The sequence below is a fragment of the Sinohyriopsis cumingii genome, chromosome 5 (assembly GCF_028554795.1).
Source record: "Sinohyriopsis cumingii isolate HCF-2022 chromosome 5, ASM2855479v2, whole genome shotgun sequence".
Classification (NCBI taxonomy): Eukaryota; Metazoa; Mollusca; class Bivalvia; order Unionida; family Unionidae; genus Sinohyriopsis; species Sinohyriopsis cumingii.
In genome coordinates this window covers 136867833-136892654 of record NC_142965.1, presented here as the reverse complement: position 1 = coordinate 136892654, position 24822 = coordinate 136867833, and the positions used below count along the sequence as shown (strand labels likewise).

General features: G+C 37.1%; 1 protein-coding gene across 1 annotated transcript in view; it reads right to left on the bottom strand.

Moving 5' to 3' along the window:
* LOC149800319 (proton channel OtopLc-like) overlaps positions 1 to 24510 on the bottom strand; it is a 30169-nt gene extending 5659 nt beyond the window's left edge. The window contains exons 1-6 of the mRNA XM_089959907.1: positions 23747 to 24510; positions 20019 to 20368; positions 7028 to 7178; positions 6065 to 6179; positions 4483 to 4684; positions 2117 to 2277 (exon numbers count right to left, since the gene is read on the bottom strand). Coding sequence (XP_089816033.1) covers positions 2117 to 2277; positions 4483 to 4684; positions 6065 to 6179; positions 7028 to 7178; positions 20019 to 20368; positions 23747 to 24162 — 1395 coding nt within the window. The 5' untranslated portion in view covers positions 24163 to 24510. The remainder of the gene's footprint in view (positions 1 to 2116; positions 2278 to 4482; positions 4685 to 6064; positions 6180 to 7027; positions 7179 to 20018; positions 20369 to 23746) is intronic.
* Between the last annotated feature and the right edge of the window lie 312 nt (positions 24511 to 24822).

Sequence of the window (24822 nt, the reverse complement as noted above, 5' to 3'; positions counted from 1 at the left end):
AGGTAAAGCCATTAATTTAAAACAAAAAGAAAAAAAAATGGCACTAGCAGCTGCCTCGCTTGGCGCTCAGCTTTAAGAGGTCGAGTTAGGACTGGTCAGCCTGGTGTCAGGATAATATGACTTGGTGTGACATGAAGCCCCAGTGCTAGACATCACTATAAAACTGTCACACTGCAGACATCTTTGCGATATGACTGAAAATTTGTTAAAGCTACGATAAAAATAAGAATCACACACATTTTTTTTCAAAAAGAAATTTTGTTTTATATACAAAAACATGCGCATGCCCAACTGCTTCTGAGGAGGTTCATCAGAATGAGAATATTCCAATTTTCAGTGATGTTTCTGGACTAGGTCCCCCCACCCCCTTCTCCGTCCTTCTGTTCAGCCAAATATATTGCAGCTGGTACCTGTTGACTGGCTTTGATACAAAACCAAACAGCTATTCGGCATTTTAATTGCAGTGACGTATATATATATATATATATATATATATATATATATATATATATATATATATATATATATATATATATACTCAGTGCCAAATTCACTGTTTTATAATAAATGTAGCCCCTGTTAACAGCTATAACGGAACACTACTGAACATCGTGTCGCTACGGTAGTCCTCTTATACATATTTCAAGATTTTTAATTTTATTTTGGTTTCATGGGGTTTTAGCACATGGTCGGCTAGTCATGGCCACCAGGATATTTGTTTGAGGAAGAGCCACCAACCCACGTGAACCTCCTGGCAAGCTTTCGCACATTTCCACAGTGGTCGAGCCAAAACTCGAATTCATGCAGAGGTGATTTGTTGTTAGTAATCTGTAAAGGCGACCGCGTTAAACCACGCAGACGCCCTTAAGATTTTTACTTTTTGTAACTACATTTGATATACTGATGCATACATCCACATCTATTAACGAAGTTATGCATGTTTTTACCTGATGCATAATGTTTGGAATTGGAATATATTTACATCCTAAAAAGATTTTAAAAAAAATAAAAATCAATAACACCATTTATAAGCCGTAACAATGTGGAATGACACCCATGAAAAATGTTATTGAAAATTGTATGGTGGAACATAACCAGGAAATGCTAAATCCCAAAAATGCCAGATTGAAGCCGAAGTCAAATCGGTATGGTAGTAGTCAGTACAGTCAAATCGGTATGGTAGTAGTCAGTACAGTCAAATCGGTATGGTAGTAGTCAGTACAGACAAATCGGTATGGTAGTAGTCAGTACAGTCAAATCGGTATGGTAGTAGTCAGTACAGACAAATCGGTATGGTAATAGTCAGTACAGACAAATCGGTATGGTAGTAGTCAGTACAGACAAATCGGTATGGTAGTAGTCAGTACAGACAAATCGGTATGGTAGTAGTCAGTACAGACGTATCGGTATGGTAGCAGTCAGTACAGACAAATCGGTATGGTAGTAGTCAGTACAGAAGTTCATAATGGGCCAAATGATCTCTCACTACAAAGTCGACCAGTACACCACTGCATTTCTTATAATGCGAACATCGTCATGAATCCCATTAAACTTGTGGAAAAATATTGTCCAGTTATTGCCACTTAAGAATTGTTCATTTGATTTTAGTTTTGGGCTACTCATTGCCAATTACAAGATGATTTCGAAGCATTAAATACCATATTTCGTGTTTTATGCACTTCGATGACATAGTCTTATTACAGCCTCTCAAAGTACAAGGCTTTCTCTCAGACCGATTCGGTGGCCTAGTGGTTAGAGCGTCCGCCTCAGATGTAGGAGGGAGAGGGTTCGAACGCCGACCGGATCATACCAAAGACTTAATATAGTACTAACAGGTGCAACGCTAGGTGCTCAGTACTAAGAGGTAAGTGTTAGGACTGGTAGGCCTGGTGCTAGCATCATGTGACCGGGTGGGATATCATGATACATGTGCGGCATGGTGCCCCAGTGCTAGGCATCACTATAAACTATCACACTGCAGACATCGTAGCGATATAACTGAAAATTGTTAAAGCTAAATTACACACACGCACGCACAAAGGCTCTCTCGCTTATAACGCGGGCCAATCTTAAGACTACCGCAAACATTGCAGTAAAGACTAAACACTCTACTTACCTTAGAGTTGAGAAAGACGAAATAAAGCTGTGTAAAGGTGAAACAGAGGTGAAGTAAAGGCCTGATGCCATGTAGCACGTGGTTACAAGGCGATTCTGAGTCCAGTTCAAAAAACTCTCCAAAATGAAGGCCGCTTTTAATCATACTGCCGATACCAAAAACTGATGGAAAAAGAATGAATCAAAATTGAAGCTTGCAAAAGAAAATATAAACAATAAAATACTCTTTATTTCCGGCCAAAACAATCTTTTGCATATATTGTTATAATGTAGGACTGAAATATTTTTAAGACAACTACTTGGATATATAAACAACATAAACAAACTTGGATTACTCGGAAATCATTACTGAACAATTATTTCGCAATATACCACCCCAAGATAATGTTTTACAATATTTCTTTTTTTGGTACAACTTTTCACCCTTTTGCTTAGAAATTTTATTAAGTCAATGTGAAAGTTCTGTTAAAACTGTTTTCAAATGTTTTGAACATTACTTTTATACATTATTCTTGTAATAATATGGTACCTTTCCTAAGCTTATTTCAGTGCCATTTGATGTATCGATGTATCATATAGCATGTTCTTCCCATGATACACAGAGAAGAGAATAATATACACATGCAAGGTAGAATACGATTTATACATGCTGTTTGATATAATAGCTTTTGCCATCTAGTATTATGACAGAAGTACTCTCATTATAGTACCAATGAAAGAGTGATCTGCAAACATTAATGGAGATTTCTTTGTTCTGAAATTTTAGATTAGAAACCCTTACAAATATGTACATGCTACGTAATATTTGCGCATTTTTGTAATATCTATATTAAGTAAATATAGATATAGGCGGAATAGAGAGACTTTGTGCCGATTTAGCGAGTATAGTCAATTAGCGATGTTTCTCCCCAATGTCTCAAGATTTATATGTGCGAGTTTCTCCCTCACTGAGCCCTTTACTGCCTGATGGTGCGAGCTGGTGATATCTGATCAAACAGTGGCATATCCAATATATGCGGGCCCCTATGCTAATCTTACCGATGGGCCCTGCCTAATCTATAGTGTGGGCCCCTATGCTTTGCATACTCTTGCTATATGGTAGCAACGCCCCTGTGATCAAGTAATCCGTGCCGAGGTTTAAACGTACTATCATTTTATTGACTGCCCTGACAACTAAACCGAATTACCATCATTTAAAGACTGCGCTACACAAATATTTTCTTTGTGTTACTTTTTAATGTCACCATTTCAGATAAACTGATGGATAAACAAGAATTTGCTTCATTATAAATGTGGCGCAACTTGCAACATTTCGAGCCAACCTGAGAAAACACTGAATGATGTTGACAATGATTTTACAAACTAAAGCGTATACGAACTGAAAACACTGTAATAAAACAGGGTGTGTGCTATCTGTTTTTACGTCTTCATTATTAGCTTTGTTAAGATTTTATGGGCAGTCAGTACTGGGAAGATATTTCTCAAACCGAGTAATTAGTAAATTTCTAGGAGTGGACGTGGAAGTCATGATGTATAGTATTCATAAGACTTTATCAAGCCATATATTAGTTTAACAAATTGGACCCTCCTATAATTTGGTAACTTAGGGAATTGTCAGGTATACAAGGGCAGTAATTTGAGATGTTTGTTCTTTTTTTGGTTTGGTAGATTTAATAAGATTTTTAAGCACATGATACGCTATACGTGACAGCAAGTCTATCTGGTGTATGAAAAACCGGGGAGAAACACAGCGAAGAACCACTGACACACAGGAAGCTATTTGCAAGCTTTTTCTTATACCTAAGTTGGCCGAAACCGTGACTCGAACAAACGAGGACGGGGCCCCTAATCGATCGATGTAGGAATAACTCATTGTATTAGATGTTTGTGTCGTGCTTTGTGTTGCATGGTGTGAAGTACTAATATTCGACTTGGAAAAGCTTAGTGATGAACCATACAAACGTGGAACAAAAAAAAAACAAACCTTGTAAGTGTGAAATTATTAAGAGTTTCGTGATGTGTTGTCATTAGGTGATTTGAAGAAATTACTGTGGCATTATAAAACCTTTCAGCTGACAATGACTGATGTATTGATGATTCCTGGAAATAGGGGAAACTTGAGCTTCAAGTGTTTGATTCGCTCTGAAGTGAGATCCTTTGCGTGTAACAATAATGTTATATAACATTTTTATACAATCACTATTTGCTCAAGATATTTTATAAAAAATATTATTGAGCCATTTCTATACTCATAAGTTTATCAACAAATTAGGCAATTAAACATCATATTTTACGACTCAATTACATTTGTGATTTTCATTTGCTTTATATTTATCTTCTGAACCGGATAATAATAAAAATACTTACACACGGCACCTAGTCTGAGGTAGAAATTTCCAGTGTGCAGATGTGTTATTCCCTCATGACTTAACTTCCGTCGCCTTCCTTGTCCAGATGGTGTACTGGATCGCTTATGTCTCTGCTTCGGTAGTGTCCGAATTCGAAGCAGGTAAGCGTAAGCATAAACGAGGAAAGCTATGCTCATGATATGGAGATAGATGTAGAACCCCTGCATAAAGACACATTTTCTGATAATATATAACCCTTTAATTTGCGTGTGTCTGCAGCAATGATAGACACGATGACTTCGTGGTATGGTATTTATCAAATATGCTGTTTTGGGAAAGATGAGAGGGGGAAAAGAAGATTTAAGAAAAATAATGTATATCATCGGAAGTCTCATAAATTTAACAGATAATCTCAATGATAAATTATTCCATAATTATCTACAAAAAGGATAAAAATCTGTCACTGTAATCTCAACGATCTCCATACCAAGCTTGGTATAACAACATCTTTAAATGAAATTAGTTTTGAAAAGAAACTATATACCGTGTAAAGGCAAATCAGTAACCCAGTCCTAAACAGCTCGTATGATTAACGGCATATTGCTTGACACTTAGAAATGGTACACAAGCTTACTTTTCCTCAGTAAATCATACATTACCAAAACTGCTTTCTTTGACTTCGAAACAAAAAACTTTATTTCATAGAAGTCGTAGCTATCATTCATGTTCGTCCTTGTATGAATTGTTTGTTTTTATTTTTTGACGTATATTTACATTATTTTTAAATCACTGTTTATTCAAGTTAGATTCGCCAAAAATGGGAATCTTGAGATAAAGTCTTTTCTTTTGTCATCAGGTTGTAAACATTGCTCCAAAAATTGCAAAAAATAGTAATAGTCACATCCAAACATACGTGTATAGCAAAGTAAAGTATTAATCCAAAGATTATGCAGATGAACGAATCTTCTTACGTCGCAGTCATCTCTTCTAAATCGTGATTCAGCAATGAAATTTGGAAAAATCTAGGCAAATAATAAAGGAAAAGATTTGAAGAAATAGCTCTTGCAGTGTCCTGAAAATGTAGCAACAGTAACAACTAAGCAAAATGTAGCAATAGTAACAAACAGGTAAAATGTAGCAATTGTAACAACTTAGCAAATATAACTGTGCGGAATTTCAACTATGTCCTCTTGTATGAAACAAAATAATAAGAAATACAAATCACTAAGTTTTCAACGACAATTAACATTTCGACATAACAAATATCCATTGATGAAATCCCCCAAATAAGAATCTTTCTGCCCCTCAGAAAAGATACATAGTGTAGAAAATGACCCTCGACAACTTCCATTTTCATTTATACATGCCACTTCTGAAGTTCTTTCTTTCATACTGACTATTGAAATATTGCCATTGACTGGTTTCTGCAAAGTTGACAGTGCCATAAACTGTAAACACTCGTTAAATCTGAGCACAGTATAATTCAAAATTTCTTTTCCTCAGATCAATGAGTTAAGAAAATAATGCTATTTGCTATAAAGCTGTTATTTATTTATTTATTTATTTATTTATTTAAATGGAAGCAGGTCTCGATAACTTACCTCAAAGAGAGCAGGTTTCGGATCTCTGGCAAAGATTTCAGCTATCGGAAATATTGTTCCTGCCACAACCACCAGCAGACAGTACAGTCCACTGAGCGCGATGCATAGGTTATCTCTACAGGAAAAGAAAGTTTAACAACTTCGGTTTTAAATTTTCAAGCATGCAACATCGATATTCTAAGGCGATGCAGTAGAAAATGATTGGTCTACGATCTTCTGATCATACAATTCTTAATTTTGTACACCTCACAGTACTTAAAAGATTTTATAAAAACTCCAATGTTTTCTGAATTAATGATTTAATTTGATTCAAACGTGAAAATACAGATATACTGGCCAAATATTTTGCTTTAAAAATTGGCTTGTAATTACAAGCAAATAATCATCTCTACATAAGACATAAATTTAAGCACCATGATCGTATTTATTCATGTATGCTTTAGCACACACGTGTAACGGTGATCGGTCGTTTTCGAGTTTACATACTCATGAAAGGTCTAGTAATGTCAAAATGTTTCGAGAGCCAATCTGAACAGTTCTTCTTCTTCCAAGGTCAATTCTTCTTCTTCCAGGGTCAGTTAGAATATGTATGATGCGAGTATGTCTACGTCATTAAATATTTGCATGTTAGTCATTAGCTAAAGCACGTTTGTAAGGTAAATGAAGCTGATTAGATTATTTAAATTAATATTAGAAAAGTCACAATTTTCGGATCCTAAGTCCAAACTTTCGTTCCATATTTCAAAGGTTAAAAAACGTGGAAGCACGGCTAAAACGCTATCATTTTTAAACGTACAAGAAACGCCACCAGCTATGCAGCAAAGGGAGTAAGTTATTTTCTATCTCGAATGGCCCAGATCAGTGCAACGATTTATATTTCAATGGTTTCAGAATGGCATAATGACTGCGTGACACTCAACCATTACAGAAAACCATTACAAAAAACCAAGAAGCACTCCACACCTAGTATTGCGGTTGTATTCCGTGATTTGAGATGATGTGTTCGCTCCACCACTGCGATTCTTCAAGATGGATCCTGCAAGACCGCCGCCTGATGCATCAGAGTTGAAGGCATCGTCACTTTGGGTTCTTCTTTCTTCGTCTGTGACAATTCCTGGAGCAAAAGATTCGTTGTTCAATACAGGAATGATAAAACATATCGATATATAATATTCAATATTTGCTCCAAAAAATCAGTTATTCGGCTAAACAAAAACAACAAAAAAGTCAGCAACATGGATATGCAAACTGGCTTAGAACCAGACTTTCTTGACATTATGGGGGTCTGTAAATTTTGTTTTAAATGTATTTTCTTCCTTTAGAAATATGCATTGGGATGATTCCTTCAATAATTCCCGGTACTTATATTCGGTCTGTCCTCGATTCCAATGTCTTTATTCCATAACACGCAACAAGTGTTCCAGGAGATGGCGCACTATAAATCTGATTAATTCTGCCCGAGTTTGAAATACGATACCAATAGCATAGCGGCTTGCAGAAACCAAGGCAAACAAACAGTAAATATTTCATGGAGCAGGTGATTCAGAAATACTTTATAAAATGTGTTATGTGAATAGTTTAATGGCCTGACACATTTATTACGGAACTGTGGGATGAAATGAAGGTCACACTTTCCAAAATGTCATGATTCAGACTAGACGCACACTGATGGAAAAGCGTGTACTGCCCCTGAAAAGTCTTATGGTTCTAAAGCTTGCCTTACCTGTTGTAGTATTGAACTGTTTGTTATTATTCTACAACTCATACAACTCAAACATGTTTATGAAAAACAAAATCGGTGACTCTTAATAATAATTACTCTTAGCTTGTGCATTGTTAGGAAATCGTTATCTGTCAACTGAGAGTTAATCCCTAAAACGGGTTTTATTTGATCATGCAATGGATAAATTTTATTTTTGCATCTATCCATACTCGAAGAAACTTGTTGCTATATCCAGCAATAACTGCCATTTAACCCATTTATAGTTATACGAAAGATGTAAATGCTGATCGGGATAAAGTAAGAAAGGGAACGGTGAGACACAGTTTATAATTTATGATCGAACGTTTTTATTCATACCTTCTTCAAATTCACGTACACAAATTAGCATTACTTTTTATTACATATTTCATAATATTTAATTGCTAAACAAAAGTCAGACATATTGGCTCATAAACCAAACTCATTTTTATGAAGACAGGCAAGAATACATGGAACCCATTAGACTCCTTCTCTAGTGTAATGGGTGAATACAAGGTACACTGACCTTGGCACCATCACACGTCTTATCTTTCATTCCCCTATCTCATTTGTTTATAGAGGCATATGAAAAACATTTGTTTAACGATAAGTCTGTTTATTAAGATTAAAAGCCATCACTTCCTGACCTCAAGATTGCAAAGATACTATTTAGACGAAGAATGTTTCATGTACATCTGTTTCTTCATAAAACCGTACTGGTACAGAATCCTAAAATATACCGAGATAAAAAGGTATATAGCATTGTTACTAGCAGAGCACACTGCTCAACATACGTAGTGCGCGGCAAGAATAGACACCGCTCTCTGTGTGTCAAGAATTGAAATACTTATTAGAAATCCGACATTATATAGATTATATTCGTTTGCCGAAATGTTTGGGAGATTTGGATTAAAATGTATCCCCTTGAGTTCAATTATATGCTTACAAGCTTAACCAGTTCGCTTAAAGGACAGGTATACGTTTTGTCACCCACTGTTTGATCAGGTGGGAATGAATTTGGAACTGCTGTTATCAACAGATTTACGGATGATCAGGTCACGGTCTCAAGCAGCATGAACGTACACGTATGCATAGTACCACCATGAAAATGGTCAGGTTACGGTCACAAACTTTAGTACATCTTTACAGTACCGATATGAAACGGTCAAACCACTGTCACACGCAGCATATACGTATATCTCTGTATAGTACCGCTACAAAATGGCAAATTCACGGTCACACGCAGCATATACACACATTAGTCCGAATTTCCTCTGACCCGTGTCATGCCATTTTTGATATTTCGACATTTATTCTGGGGTGTAGGGTCAAGAGTCCATTTCCTATCGAAAAGTTGAAATTCGCCGACACCATTTTGTGTCGGCATGGGTGAGCCGCATGCTAGCCGGCCCAGCAAACTTGAACGACCTTTCATCGAGATATATACCTGCATGAAATCGATAGAAATATGATTTATTCCTTAAAAGTTGTAAGGATATCATCCGTCATATCTTTAATCCGCTGACAGACGAGACGAAAGTATATCGTTGCTGAAATTTGACCTGGATCTGACCATTTGCATTCTGAGTCACATGACTATAAAAAATTTCTCGCAACCTACATGTAATGACATCAGGTCATATAATCATGTGATATTGACAATAAACAATTTTCCAAAGTTGTTGTACATATAATTTGGTCATATTATGTAGAAGTAACTTAATGTTTGTAAATAAATATAATGCACACTTAATTCTCAACATATTTATTCTGAGATCAACGACCAGAAACATGACGGTATTGCAACAGGGTGAAGTCACGTGACTGCCACATTGACATGTGCTCTCTGCATAGTGAATCTGGTTTTCTTCAAATTGCTGATACATTGACAGATATTCATTCGCTGTTTTCAGAATAAATATTTTGAGAAGTTTATGTTTTATTTCATTTTTCTGTAAAACAAATTACGTGACTTTCATGTATAAGTTCGATTTGTTTTCCTACAGCAACACTATAAATGGTGTATTGTTGATTTCACGTGACTGTATGACCGATGATGTCAGCGACTAACCCATAGTGTCGGCGAATTCCAACTTTTCGATAGGGACTGGACTCGGACCCTACACCCCAACATAAATGTCTAAATATAAAAAATGAAGTGGCAAGGGTCAGAGGAAACTCGGACTAATATACATATACACAGTACCACTATGAAATGGCCAAACACACTCACAAATAGCATACACACACACACATATGTACAGAACCGCCACGAAATGGCAAATTCAGTCACAAGCACCACATACAAACATACGTACAGTACCGCCACGAAATGGCAAATTCACGGTCACAAGCAGCATACACACACATATGTACAGTACCGCCACGAAATGGCAAATTCACGGTCACAAGCAGCATATACGTATATATGTATAGTACCGCCACGAAATGTCCAAATGACGGTCACCAGCAGCTTGTACATCTACACTACCGCCACGAAATGGCAAAGTCACAGCCACAATCAGCAAAAACGTACATTTTACCACTGCCACCAAGAAATGGCCTGGTCACAGTCACAAGCAGCATATAAGTACATCTACGCAGTACTTAGTGCCATGAAACAGCTAGATGACGGTCATTAGCTGAATACATGTAGGGTTGCACATTGCCATAATGAAATGGCCAGCTGATGGTCATGCTATGAAGGACTAACGGTACTAATTATATGGAAGAATGTGAACCATTCAAGAAATGGGAGAGTATATATGGGTTTAGCTGGCCAGGATTGGTTGCTAATGAAACTACGATTTTATTAAGAAGAAGAATTTGAGAACTTATCCTACCTGTAACTGCCCCAACCATACATTGTTTTCTTGATGGAATTTCAGTGCTTTTACATACACAAGTTTGGAAGACTCATTACTGAAATCAGCACCTAACTCTTTTGTGCGGAACTGATAACACACGTTTCAAACATATATATCCAGAAAATGGCAGAGGCTCACACTATTCTACACATAATCTGTCACCAGGGATATGTCTGTACTGATACCTGATCATAAGCATTCAAAAATTTAATGTCGTGGTGTTCGCATGGGCTACCTATGGGAACTGAATTAGTGTCGCGAGTCCTGAAATGGTCAAGTTACGGCCACAAACAGCATATACGATTATCTGCACAGTATTGCATCGACTTCTCAGTGTCGAAATTCAAATGATGTTGATACATGGCGGTTCTTTTTTCACATTTCTTCCTTGCATATTTATTCGCAGTTGTAAGCAATGTGTGTACAAACTGCAAATAAATTACTCGCCTCACATGGTGGGGAACTATAGTTGGTACATGCAAAGACCTGCAAGAGGTTATAGCAAAGTACTGAATGTGTAAAAAGCTTGTGTCAATTCTTTAAATTACATTTCTAGCGTAAGATGATATCCAATTAGTGTTTTTGTCAATTTAAGACGGTTCCATGTGGATTCAGTCAACGTCTTGGATACGAGATTTCAATGTGGATACAATTTCAGCTAATATCTGGAAGGCCCAGGACTTGGAATTTACTATTTATACATTGCATGTAACGTGTTCTGAAACTGCATGGATATCAGGGTTTGCAATGTCACGAAAAAGGCCTTAAAAATATTTACAAAGACTCCTTATAGGCCAAAGTTTTTCAAAAGCTGAATAAAAAAACCCAAACTAAAAACGGTAAAATTTACGCAATAGCAGAGTGTACACATCCTTAAGGATGCAAAATAACTTATTCTTTGCTTCACCTGTAATGGTTGGTTGTTTGGATGTCATGTAATTGACGTCATTTTTCAGCACACAATAGGCTTTATCTGGCGGCCAGTATATTCGGTGAATGAAAAACGCGGGAAAACCCTGGGAAGAACCAACGAATCACGAGAAGCTACTGGCAAGCTTTCTCACATTGTACTTGATATAAAGAAGGCAAATATGCACGAATCTACTTAAAAACTGGATTTATCGACCAGGCGTAATTACTCTTTTTGAATTCTGCTAAAATGAAAAAGTCAACTAATTAAATAATCGACAGCAATATATGTATCATCGTGGAAACGAAATATTAATGAGTGTGTTCCATGTATCAATAAGTGCTCAAGAAAATGTGGATGTTTCATCGAGAAAAAATTATTTTGGTTTTTTTTTCTTTACCCTAATACAACACAAGACTTGCCAACTATAAAATATAATCTTAACACTAAATACTGGGCATAAAAAATTAACAAAGTCCAAAATATTATCAGCTAACAGAAGTATTGTGAACGGCACAGTATATGCCCACCCTGCGTTTCATAGCCTTCCATGTATTGACAGTGTTTCCACCAATGGGTGCAATATCGAGAGTCAAACATCTCCTTTGGTATCAGAACTGGGGGTCAAACTGTAAACTAAAATTTATTAAAAAGAAAAGAATTTGTTTTTGCTAGAACTCGGGGTCAAATTAAGAATTTGAGGTCTCTGACACAAATGATGTTAAAGGGAAACACTGTATAGAACAAAAACGTTTGTGCAGAAATTACTTCTCGTTTCTTAGGACAAAGTGACCCTGACCTTGGATCCCAAAATGAATAAGCTTACTTGCCCCAAATTTAAGCCATCCATATTGTTTGATTAATGTATATAATGTAGAATGAATGTTATTCTGCAGAAACCATTTTTATTTTTTCAGTCAAATTGACATTGGCCTTTGTTCCCTCCCACCCCCACCCCCCTTGATAGGCTTCTCCCTTGCACAAAGTGCAAACCGTCCACAAAGTCTGGTAACTGGGAACAACTGAAGCTATTGCGCGGAAACGAAATTGGCAACGACTGAGAGACGAACTGGTATCATGGGGGGGGGGGGGGCAGAGAACAGTTTTATGCACAAATTTAATGTTGCATACACCTGCCTAATATTTAAAAAAAATCATAAAAATAAAATACACGAGTGAGGTCAAAAAGGTCCATATATTTGGATAGGTATAATAAAGCAACACATACGAATATCATTCATTTGATCTGACAAGTCAATGGAAATTCATAGAATAAAAAGTTGATGCACCCCACCTCCAAATTTATCCATGCATGTTTCACGTCGAAGGCCAATTTCAAGAACACGTGGTGCTCTTAGTACAAACACAGGCCATTTCCCTGGACGATAATTTTGAAAAACATTATGTGCCTAATAGTCTGATACTATTCAAAATAATTGGCATCCAATCAGTTTTTGAATTATTTTGCTTGCCTTGAATCAACGTGTCTACTGCTAGAAGTAACTAGCGCTGCTTCCTAGCCGATTATTGGTATTTCACTGGCTACATGCTGTGCAGTGACTACATGAGGTGTACATGCCTCACATTAATTTCAATAACAACACAAGCTGGAAAGACAAATTCACAAATATATCCATATCTTTAATTATTACACAATAATAGCTCAATAAGTCACACTAAACCCTTAAGTTAAGAAATTTGCAAGGGGTCAATATGCGAAACTGTCCCCTGCCACCTATAATATAATACTCTCCACCTATTGGAGAGAATATAAAAAGGGCCTCTACGGCTGCGTAGATACAATCTGGAAGAATTCCCAAAGTATTCTTCGGGTGAAAAATGGTATTTCCATCATATACATTCGTGTCCACGCAAACGCCCACCGCCAAATCAAAACAAAACAAAAAAAAAAAAAATAAACAAGTAAACCACAAAATGAATTTTCAGCGAAGAACTACTAGCTATTTACTGGACGTACATTGAGAAGTAATGCACCGCATTGACCCTTATCGTCAGGTTTTTGCTTTATCAATTCTGCCTGCTTTCCGGTTCTAAAAGGCTATTTCGCCTATCTAAAAATGACGTTTAGCGAAACTTGTAAAAATGTCATATAAATCCAAATAATGCGCACTATTAAACCGTTACATCTCCAAAACCATGCAATAAAACCGAATATTGCTCATGGAATTTAACGTAACGGCCTCACAGCGCAACTGATAACACGTGCTGAACAGCTGCGATTGGGGGGGGGGGAGATTTCCATTGTGTGACTTTTAGGATCTGACAACTAAATATCTGCGTAAAGTTGCTTCAAGCCAAAGGTAAAATTGGGATGATTGTTTAAGTGCAACATATTACAATATAAACGGACTCATTTATCTTATTCCAATAAAATTAACTTTATCACTCTGATATAACTATGGTCCTTACGCTGCAAGTTTTCCTAACTATAAAAGAGGCGAGTGTTCAACAGTCGTGTGTCTAATTTAATTTATTTAGCATGACTGTTGATTGGTAATAGTCGTTCTATCTGTTGTAGAAGTTTATTTTAAAGTCATTTAATTCATGAATAGTTGCACTGAACTGAGTCATCTGTTTACACGTCACTCTTTATAAATCAAGAGTGGGGCAATTAATACTATTAACGGTTAGCGCTGGAGATAAATCAGCCAAATGGCTGTCCATCACTTACAGCAACATGCTTCGATATTAATGCTCTGGAACAAATTTTTGTATGTTTTATTCGGCCAGATGACTGGTTGGCCTTTTCTAAAATTGGATTTGTCGGTTTCATTTGTTCAAGATAATTCGTTTATAAAGGCACCCGAATGAAGAACACAAGGGGTTGATATGCTCCACGTGGAGCGAGAGCCCATCCGTCTAGATTCACTTTGATCATGTAACCACTTAATTACTATTTTATCAACAGTGTACGATTTAATGAGAATTCCTCCGCTCCACTTAAAGACCATAAGATGGAATCGTGCAGTCGAGCTGAGCTGGAACATAAAGTTTTTGTGATCTACCTATTCTGAAAGACTTCGTTGCGAAGTCATGTTGAGTATGTGTGTGTGTGTGTGTGTGTGTGTGTGTGTGAGAGAGAGAGAGAGAGAGAGAGAGAGATCGAGATCGTGCTCTAAAGTAGCATATACAGAATATGATGGTCCAGTGGAGTTCCTTTAGGCACAGAGTAAGTCCGTATTCGTCAACAAGTGCCTTATCACCAGTTATCTCCTACTCGATTTATACTGCTACGCTGTCCCTAAAGTATGTTATGCATTGCTTACAGATGGAGAGATGTAGATACGGGCTTGATCGTACATCGGTTAATGTATCTTGAGCTTGGCACCTTGTAAACAAGACCATAAGGGAATCAAAATCAAAATGTTGCCTCCTTTGGTATCAAATATCTATTGACTACAAAATTACGGCGATGAGCCATGAAAAACAGATTCGTTTATATACTGAATTATATACACAATATCTGAAACTTTTAAGGATGCGTAAATCTGCGGATCCCTTCGAAAACAACACCGTAGCTAAAAGGATGTCAAGTAGCTAAAGGAATATCGATGCATTTATAAAATAAAGAGTTTATTATAGTTTACTGACTGTTGGTGAAGCACCTTTGTTGCGGGAGATGATAATGGTTTCTTTGTTAATTCTGTAATGTCTTTAAAGCAAATTGCAGGGAAAATAACAATTAAACTGATTAATGCAGATAAATGCACACACAACATGATGGATGACACATCAACACTTGAAAGGTTATATCGTTACGATACAACTGTTATGGACTATATTGTTCGGGAACAATGGTCGACTTAGCCGGGTCGGGCAGTGCCCACCCCAGCCCCCCGCTCAAAAAAAAGAGAGCATGTTTATCAGGAATTTCTGAAAGCATGATACAAATATAGGATACAGTAAGCTTGAGCTTAAGGTTGATTGCAAGAAACTCTAGTTACGGACCTTATCTTTTGATCCTGGCTTAAAATTTTCGTCCCTCTCCGGTTTAAATCAAGTATCCGAATTTATCTATCAAAGCTGTGTGCGACCACTCCGTCTAGGTTATTTTCAGATTCTTAACACTGGGAGGTCGTAATACAAAACCATTTGCAAGTAAATGTTTGGATGCAAGTTGTCGGCAAATGATGATAAAGGCCTAAACGTGATGCATGACGGTAGGTAAAAGTCGGCGATCCTATACCACCTTTTCTTCTTCTACTCTCCTAAACTTCTTTCTCAAATAGCAATATTCTCCGCATTCAACAGCCAATGCTATATTGAACATCACGGCTATTGGAATAAAGTGCCTTTCCTATAGACACACTACACTGAGCGACTCTGCCTGTTAATGGCTTGATTCGAACTCGCATCATTCCGATCGCGAGTCAGGTACATTAACCACTGAACCACCGTTAAAGTCTTCACAATTTTCACTGACTGTGGATTGAGTGAGGGAACTGAGGGAACCTGCAAACTTCACACAGCTTCAAAATTGCAAAGGAAATCATCGTTCTTTTTATATAAAAATTAGACAAATATATTAAACATTATTTTAACAGGTTTTTATTGACTAAATGGTAAGAAGAAAAGAACAACAACAACAATAACAACAAAAAAACAATACACAAGATGTCTCGGGTCAATGAGTGAACTGCCGACCTTGAAATATCAAAGTTCGGTTTTGACATTTGGCACGGCAATAGCTACAATCTACAATATCTGCGTCTTCGATTCCTCGATAACTGATTTAAACCTACTCTGTCTCTGCCTCTCTCTCTCTCTGTCTTTTAAGGATTTTACATGTATTGCCTTTATTTCTTGTTTCATGTACATTTTACTGATTTATAGCATTTCTTCGCATTATATTTATCTTGTTGTACTTGATGGTTACATACATTTGGAAGGTTTATCGTGGAAACGTGGCTGTGTTATTCAGTGTTATATTGTTCAAACATTTACCTTTAGTTGGCACCATATAGCCACTATTGTGCTAAGGTGAGACAAAGTGCCACAACATACATACATGCACAATACATACATTGTTTAGTACGGACATTTGTAGCGGTTTTGATTCCCGAAATTTACCTTCCAATGGCCGATACATGTCAGTACACTCATCGGCCATTAAGGTACTGATTATACATATGTCTGACCCCAAAATGACTGATTCAAGAAGATAGGTGATACGGTAGACACTTTCATAGTTCTCTATTACTATGAATAAGCTTTACTTTCCTACAAGGCTTCAAATTCTTTTCTTTCAAACACTAGAGTAAACACACAAATTGGAATCATGACACGTTCACTAAACTGTGTTGTCCGTATTTATTAAAGTTGTCGTGCAGAGCAATATTATAATAACTAATCATTCCTATTAACTTCAATTAACCACTGACATGTATTTCTTTTTTAAAAAATCTTTCAAACGTATAAAAGTTAAAGCGTATTTCTTAAATTTGACAAAGTATTTGTAAAGAAAAATAAAAACAAACATAAAAGACCAAATCAATGAAAAATTATCCAGTTGAAACACTTGATGAGTTTTACCACCTCGATATACCATCATACATTAAAAGAATGTGTGTGTGTATTTGTGTGTAATACGGATTTTTAACGAAGTTTTAACAATTTTTCAGTCATATCGCTACTGTGTCTGCAATGTGGCAGTTTATAGTGATGTCTAGCACTGTGGCATCATGCCTCAGACAGGGCATGATGTTCCACCCAGTCACGTTATACTGACACCAGGCCGACCAGTCCTAACACTAACCTCTTATTGCTGAGCGCCTAGCGATGCAGCTGTTAGGTACCACTTTTATAAGTTTTTGTATGACTCGGTCGGGGTTCAAACCCGCGACCTCCCGCATCCGAGGCACGCTCTAACTACTAGGCAATAGGAGTGGTCCTACACTAAAAGAAATGTGCTCAGCTATCATTAGGGATAAACGGGTATGGCAAATTTTTCCGGGTACCCCGGCCAGGTCGATTTTTACCTGGACGGGTTCTTCACTCCAATTTTGTCCGGATTCCCCATCCCTCTCTAACCCTCATTTGTGTCAACAATAAAAAAACTGGGTTTCTATAAATAAATACAAAAATACTGACAGGGTGGGGACCCAACCCAGCAAGATCAATTTTTTAATCTTAAACCCCAGCTGGACCGGGCATTTCCGGATAGTGCAAAATGTGGCCGGCTCCAGGTGGCCGGGCCGGGTCCCCGTTCATCCCTTATTATCATTACTTTCCACCGGTTCGTACAATTCGGAACAAAATGCACTCTCGACTTAAGAATATTTTCGAAAAGTTCTTTGAAATATTGGCTATTGTTTGTGATTTTGTCATGCAACTAATTTATGGAAAGACATGTTTCATGTTATTTTCGATAAGCAGGTCTAGTTAAATGTTCAAACATACTGAAATTTAGTCCTAATGAATGCGGGAGTTTTTTTCTCATTTTTTTTCAAGCGTGATAAATTAATTCAGGCGATATTGCAAAACTATCGTAAAATAAGCTAAGATATTGCCTGCCAAAATCGTTAATAGCCGATATGGATTTAGCTCATTGAAAAATCTGACATTCATCTAGTACTGAGAACAACTTTTTCATTGATCGATTAATAATTGATCTAAAATAATAAAAAAAACCCCTGATAAATGAAAGAATATATATATATATATATATATATATATATATATATATATATATATATATATATATATATATATATATATATATAATTTAGAACTACGAGATAACAAACTGAGAAATAGAAAAGTTATCCCAGGAGGCGAGGTGATAACAATATTTTCAAGTTTACCACTGTTGTGGCCATATCGGATATCAGATAGGCACCATTTCCATTTTGGATGAACCATACATGACAAAATGTCTTCTTGTGAAAACCTCATGGCAGTTTTACTTTTCATTCATGATGATGTACAATAACAAGAATTTGGACATCAGATCTGCAACATTGTCATTTAGGACGACAAGCAGACATCATAAAAAGTCCTTTACTTAAAACCCCATGCTGATATGTTCATTAATCCTTTCAGGAGTATCAATAATGGGGTTGTCAAGATAGCGACTGTGGCGGCCATATTTGATGTTCCGGCGGAATCATTTTCATGTATTGTAGGATCAACTAGACAACGGTGTGTGTGTGTGTGTGTGTGTGTGTGTGAAAGATTTCATTGCCATCCTTTAATTAGCTTTGGAGGATTAGCGATAATAGAAACCTTGTGTTAACCGACGGATCATCCCATAAACTCTTCTGGTTTATGACCAGTATAGCTAAAAACGGACTATTCAAACTAAATTATATGAGAAGAGATGTAAATGAAAACAACAAAAACTTTGATTACTTAATTTACCAAATATTGTTTAACATTTATGCGCTATTAACTGAAATAGTTGTGCTGATAAATGGGATTTACAAAAACTGAACGAATGCAGTGTTGAACGCTGTGCGACATGTCTACAGTTAAGGCTAAATCATGTAATATGAACATGATAGAACCCTTCAAAACCGTAGGAAATTCAATACATAACCAGTTATATTTAATAACGTGTGATATCTAAGTCATTAAGTCCTGATTTGTACTACATTACACATACTTTTTGTTTAAATAAGATTTGTCAAATTTTGTACCAAAAAACAAACAAAACCCACTATAAATGTAAAGAAATCACTCAGAGATTTTTTTTAAATGTTCTCTTCCGAAGGATCTCCGAACAAGCGTTTCATTCCTAAGATGATGCGGTAACATTAGCGGATGCATGCTTTGGAAGAGACAATTCCGAAATTACCAAACGTTCGTTGGTTAATGGAGCACTTAGCTTATGCAGAGGTGTTGAGACGACTGTTGACGTGGGAGGGAATCTTCAAGGGCAATGAATTTTAGTAACATAGCCCATTACTCTACAAAACCATAATAATCAGGATATTTGGGATTAATATGGATGCCTATGTTAATGTGATTCTGACGCCAATACCTCCGGAAGTTTAAATGTCTTCCGCTGTTTGAAAGGTTGAACCCAACAGCAAACTTTAAAAGCAATTTTGCATGTTTCATTACCTATCGGTGTATGATTAGATAAGAAAGAACGAGTAAATATTTCCTTGGTGTGGATGCCGTTAAGTAAATGGAAGGGGCGAGGAACTAAACTGAGCTGTAATTGAGCATGTCCACTAAGATTAAGAAAAGATAACAGAACTGATCCAGAGCATGCACTTTGTTTCTTCTATAATAAAAAAAAGCTATGGGTAAAATTTACCGTCTTACGGCGGCTACATGTTAGTGACGAACAGTAAGCCGTAGCTTTTTGCACCTGCGTTGATCACGAGAATAAAAGCCCTTCCCGCTAAAGTTATTGTTTTTAAACATCACTACAAATATGTAGAACAAAAAGGGCTAAAATGCACAAACCTGGTCCTCCATTGGGAACTTTCTGGATGTCAAGCGTGATGGTTCCCGTGACCTCATCTCGAAGGAGACCCACGCTTACTTGTTTGGGTAGCAAACGCTTTTGGACGCCTGACTGCAGGCCGGCCTGCAAATTATGCCATGACTGTCGTCTGCTTTCTTCAAAACCTCTCGTATACTCGCCACTTGCCGATATCCCAGGCAGCGTCCCGACTGAGTACCCAGGTGCATTAGGCCGATGGATCATACTCTGGGGTCTGCTGGTCGAATCACTGTCATTTGAGCTGCTTCCACTGGGAGGTGGGGGAGATCCACCTTGTTTACTGCCAGGTCTCTTTACAACCGGTACCCATCTGGAACGAAGAAACTGGAATTTGACACTCAGTTTATTGCACTACTAACAATAGCTTTATCTCGGTTTAGACGACTGTACTATTCATGTCTGCGCTGAAATAATCGCTTAATAGCTTGCCTGAAATTAATAAAGCTAGCTCATTTCTACTATGCTGACATTTTTGAAAATAAGTTTCAAATGTCATCGGAAGATTGTAACTTGTAGTTTGGAAAAGATTAAAATTTACGTTATTCAAAATGTTGCTGTTTGGTCCCTGGTCGATCCAACTAGAATGAGCTTAAGTCAGCAAAATTCCAAATATCACCGACAAACAGATTTCCAGCCAGGGTGTGGAAGACACTTTTGGAAAACTTCCAAGTCTAACTTTGGTTAGGGCCAACACATATCATTTATTTTAAGGAAGTTACTGCTCAGTGTTTAAGGTGTACAAGTAGTGATCTTAAGCCTTAATAAGGGTGCGGCTTTGACTCCCACCATCAGATCAGCCCTGATCGTTATCGTGGTCTGTATTTAGGGTAAGGCCAAGACACTCTGGTCTACGTGTATCAGCACGATATAACCTTCAAAGTGCCGATGAGCCCTAAGCGCCAAAGCATAAATACAGCAATTGGTCTGAAAATGAACTGGATAAACAAGAAAACTATGGCACCGAAATAAAAGATGCAAATGGACAAAACGACAGTAACATACTATTTTCCTTGAGAGGAACTGGAGTAAACTAGAAGCAGTCTAAATTAATAAACAATGAATACGAATTTTCCTTTACCTAATTCATCTAATATTGTTTTACAGTGATGGACAATTGACTTAAATACCTGTATAGATAATTGACATTTACAGTACAATGTGTACAAATGCACCTCCTGTACTACCGAGTACCTGGCGATTGTCATTTCATTCAATTATGGTTGCGCTCTTCAACAAAAATCAACGTCCATAACAGCAAGTGAAGTCTTGAAATTGTTATAAATTACGTAAAAGTAAAATCTCGCTTTGTGATTTTTTTTAAAAGTTACACATTAGATTAGATCATTAGAGGTTCTCAGGCTCCATTGAGGTGGTCCGCGGAAAGGATGCAATAGTTACCTAACGATACAATCAAAAATATTAAAGATCATTAAATGTTCGCTAAGTCCCTAAGCAATATTCAAGTGGTCTGCGAACAGAAAAGTTTGAGCACAACTATATTTGATCAAGGTGACTAAATTTCTACGCTAGTTTGGTTTGGTCGATAGTATTAACAAAATGATAACGGATGCGCGATCGGCGATAGCAAACATACTGTTTAAATTGGCTGTCTTATTGAACTTAAAGTCCTGACATTTGCTGATAAATACTTTAAAGTTTCGACTCAACGCCAAGATTTCGTTTAGTCTAGTATTTACGGCACACCAACACTTCGAAGGTTATACTGTGGACGAGAAAAATGAGTAAGTAAAGTGCTCTGCTCAAGGTCACAACACAGGAACAGAAACGGCAATCAGAACATCTCGGCCTTTTCCGTTCAGTCAAGAACAAAATTCCATGTTGTAATTCATGGCCATTAAGAACTATATTTGGAACTACTTTGTTCACATGATACAGTATAGCGGGAAAAGTAGACAAAATATCTGTAGGACTACTGTCAGGTTTTTTCTGTCGTAAAATATAAGATGCACGCCGCCAGGCGAATAATCAAACCTATTACATTTATGTGTACTCCTACATCTACATCCACCGTAATAAGTGACGTAAAGAAAATGGCCGAGCGATGTCCTGATTTCTGAAGAAAAAAAGGCTGACCCGATAGTTTGAATCTTATATCCACCTTTCGGGTTCAAAACACAGATGTGAAAATTACTCATTTTTACCGAGATGCATGCATTCCCTATTTGCAAGTTTGATCAACCATGTATACAGTATATTGCAAGAAATCTCCTTCCCGTGTAACTAACTTAAAAAGGAAATCAATAGATAATAAATACATTTTTTTTAAATCTAAGAATAAATATATATTTTTTAAAAAAAAATCCGTTTTGTCTACGTACCTCAACTCCAATATTCACTCGATTTATTACAATCATTTGCCATCTGTTTGTAAGCAAACGCTGGAACGGACCGCATTTTATTAATCAATGAACGCGGAGCCGTTATCAGTGATTAGAAGTGCAGAGGTACCCGAAATCTTTCCAGTCCCTTGTTATTGTGGGCAAAAGATATTACTTTGTTTTTAAAGAACAGAACTTCAAATTTTGAATCGGGCAAATGAGGTTGTGCACTATACTGGCTTAGGTCACAATGCCCGATATTAATCCCCCTAATTAACTTAAAATTCGGCAACTACTTAGCAGCGTGAGGATTTTGAATTTAGAAAAATTAAAACATTTCTCAAGTTGTGTTTATATTTTTGACAAACATGCAGCTAAACTAGAGTATTCAATGTGTAAATATTAATTACAAGCTGAACTTGAGGATCAATCGTACAATGTCATCAGTACATATCGACCCATTGGAAGATTTGAAGCATACACTCATACCACAAATGCCTCTGCTAGCAAAGACACAGTCGCCAATACTTGATTGACACAAGTACAATAACTGCTGCTTGAACTATAATTACTAATGATACTACCCCTATCACATGACGGGGTGGGGCAGAGAGAGAGAGAGAGAGAGAGAGAGATAGAGAGAGAGAGAGAGAGATAGAGAGAGAGAGAGAGAGAGAGGAGGCACAATCCAATTGTGTGTTTTCGAAGTTATAAGAGACAAGTCGTTCCCGTCCCCTTGCATGTGTAGAGAGTACGTAAAGAAGTATAAATGAAACAAGCTATCAGATTACATAATCTTAGATCGCACTCGGTAAATTCCTCTCTTTGTGCCTTCCTAACTCTAATTGGCTACACGTGTTTACATGCATACTTTTCATGGTGCATCCTAATGGTAAAAGATTAAAAAAAAAAATATGGCTCAAACGTAGTAGTCTGCTATTTGAGAGAGACAAGTTTTCTTGTACGTAATATTTCGAATAATTGTTTTCTATTTCTGATTATTTTAACAATTTAAGGTATTATCACAGGTGTCAGCATTCTGAGAGAGAGAGAGAGAGAGAGATCAGTAAAATTTTTTTATTTCTAAACAGGATGCCGAAATGAAATATTTGTCTGTACTTGTACACATGTCTGTGTGCGTAACTAAAATGATTATTAGTTGGGTTTCGTGTTTTAATTTACTGCAATACTTCGAAGGATTTATCTTACCAAGGCAAGTATAGATGCCAGTAGCTCTGGGTATATATATATATATATATATATATATATATATATATATATATATATATATATATATATATATATCTGTGTGTGTGTGTGTGTGAGAGAGAGAGAAAGAGTATAATTACATTTGAGTTTCCTCTGATTCTGACGTTGACGTAGTGGTTCCATCTGTCACCTGTCCCTCTGTTTCCAGGAACGCGTCACTCTCTGCACAACTATCAGAATCACTGCTGATTACCCTGTTCTGCCCGTTGCCTATTACATTGTCCCGCAAATGAACAGGTTCTCGAGGGACAGGAAGTGGAACCTCCCGCTGAGGAAGTGATTCCTTGGCCCCTTGGTTTGCAGGATGAAGTATTTCATCCTCGTCTTGCGTGTCCGTCTCAAAATTATCATAAGCCCGGTAGGTAGGCTCAGAATCGTCTCCACTCTCTCCCGTATCCGACTCTGGGATGCCATTTACGGTCCCCTGTCTCAAACCCTTCACCATCGAGGGGTTTACTCCTTTGTCCAGATCATTGGAGTTTTGATTGCCGCTCATACTGTCAATGGCTGCCTTAGTAGCTATTAATATTCATTTATCCAATCCTCTGTTTCCATATACTGTATAATTTCACTTACAAAATGCTCCGATCAAATTTTCTTGCTTTTTTCTGCCGAGTAGCAAGGATTTGTATTCAAGACGATAAACACGAACGACCGCACACGGCCTTCAGCTACATGTAGACAATGCCGAATCCATTGGCTCTTGTAATTAAATTAAGTTTAAAGGTCACGTGGGATCCTGGGCTTTTATGCTAGCTGGCCTGCGGGAGGTTTGAATGAAAGCCGTGTTTCAGTAGAACTAACTCTAGCCTTCACACTTGAGGGGGTGGCCAAGGGTGAGTAACACGAGCACGGTAAGAACTCTAATGATGCTTAGAAAACAGTGCGTGTGAGTGCGTGTGAGATGGCAATACATTTAGCGATTCGGCGTATCAAATTTTAACATTGGTTGAAATGTATGGTGTGGAATTACCGCCATAATTCTCTGTTTTTGTTTTTAATGCACAAGGTATTTTCTATTTTGAATTTATATGTTTGTCGGAAGTACATTTTGGGTTGTTTCTTTAAACCTGGTAATATTTCTTTGTGAATTTGATATGTGTGACATCGAAATACAGAATTTCGTGCCAGTTTTCTTGTGTGCGATTTATGTACA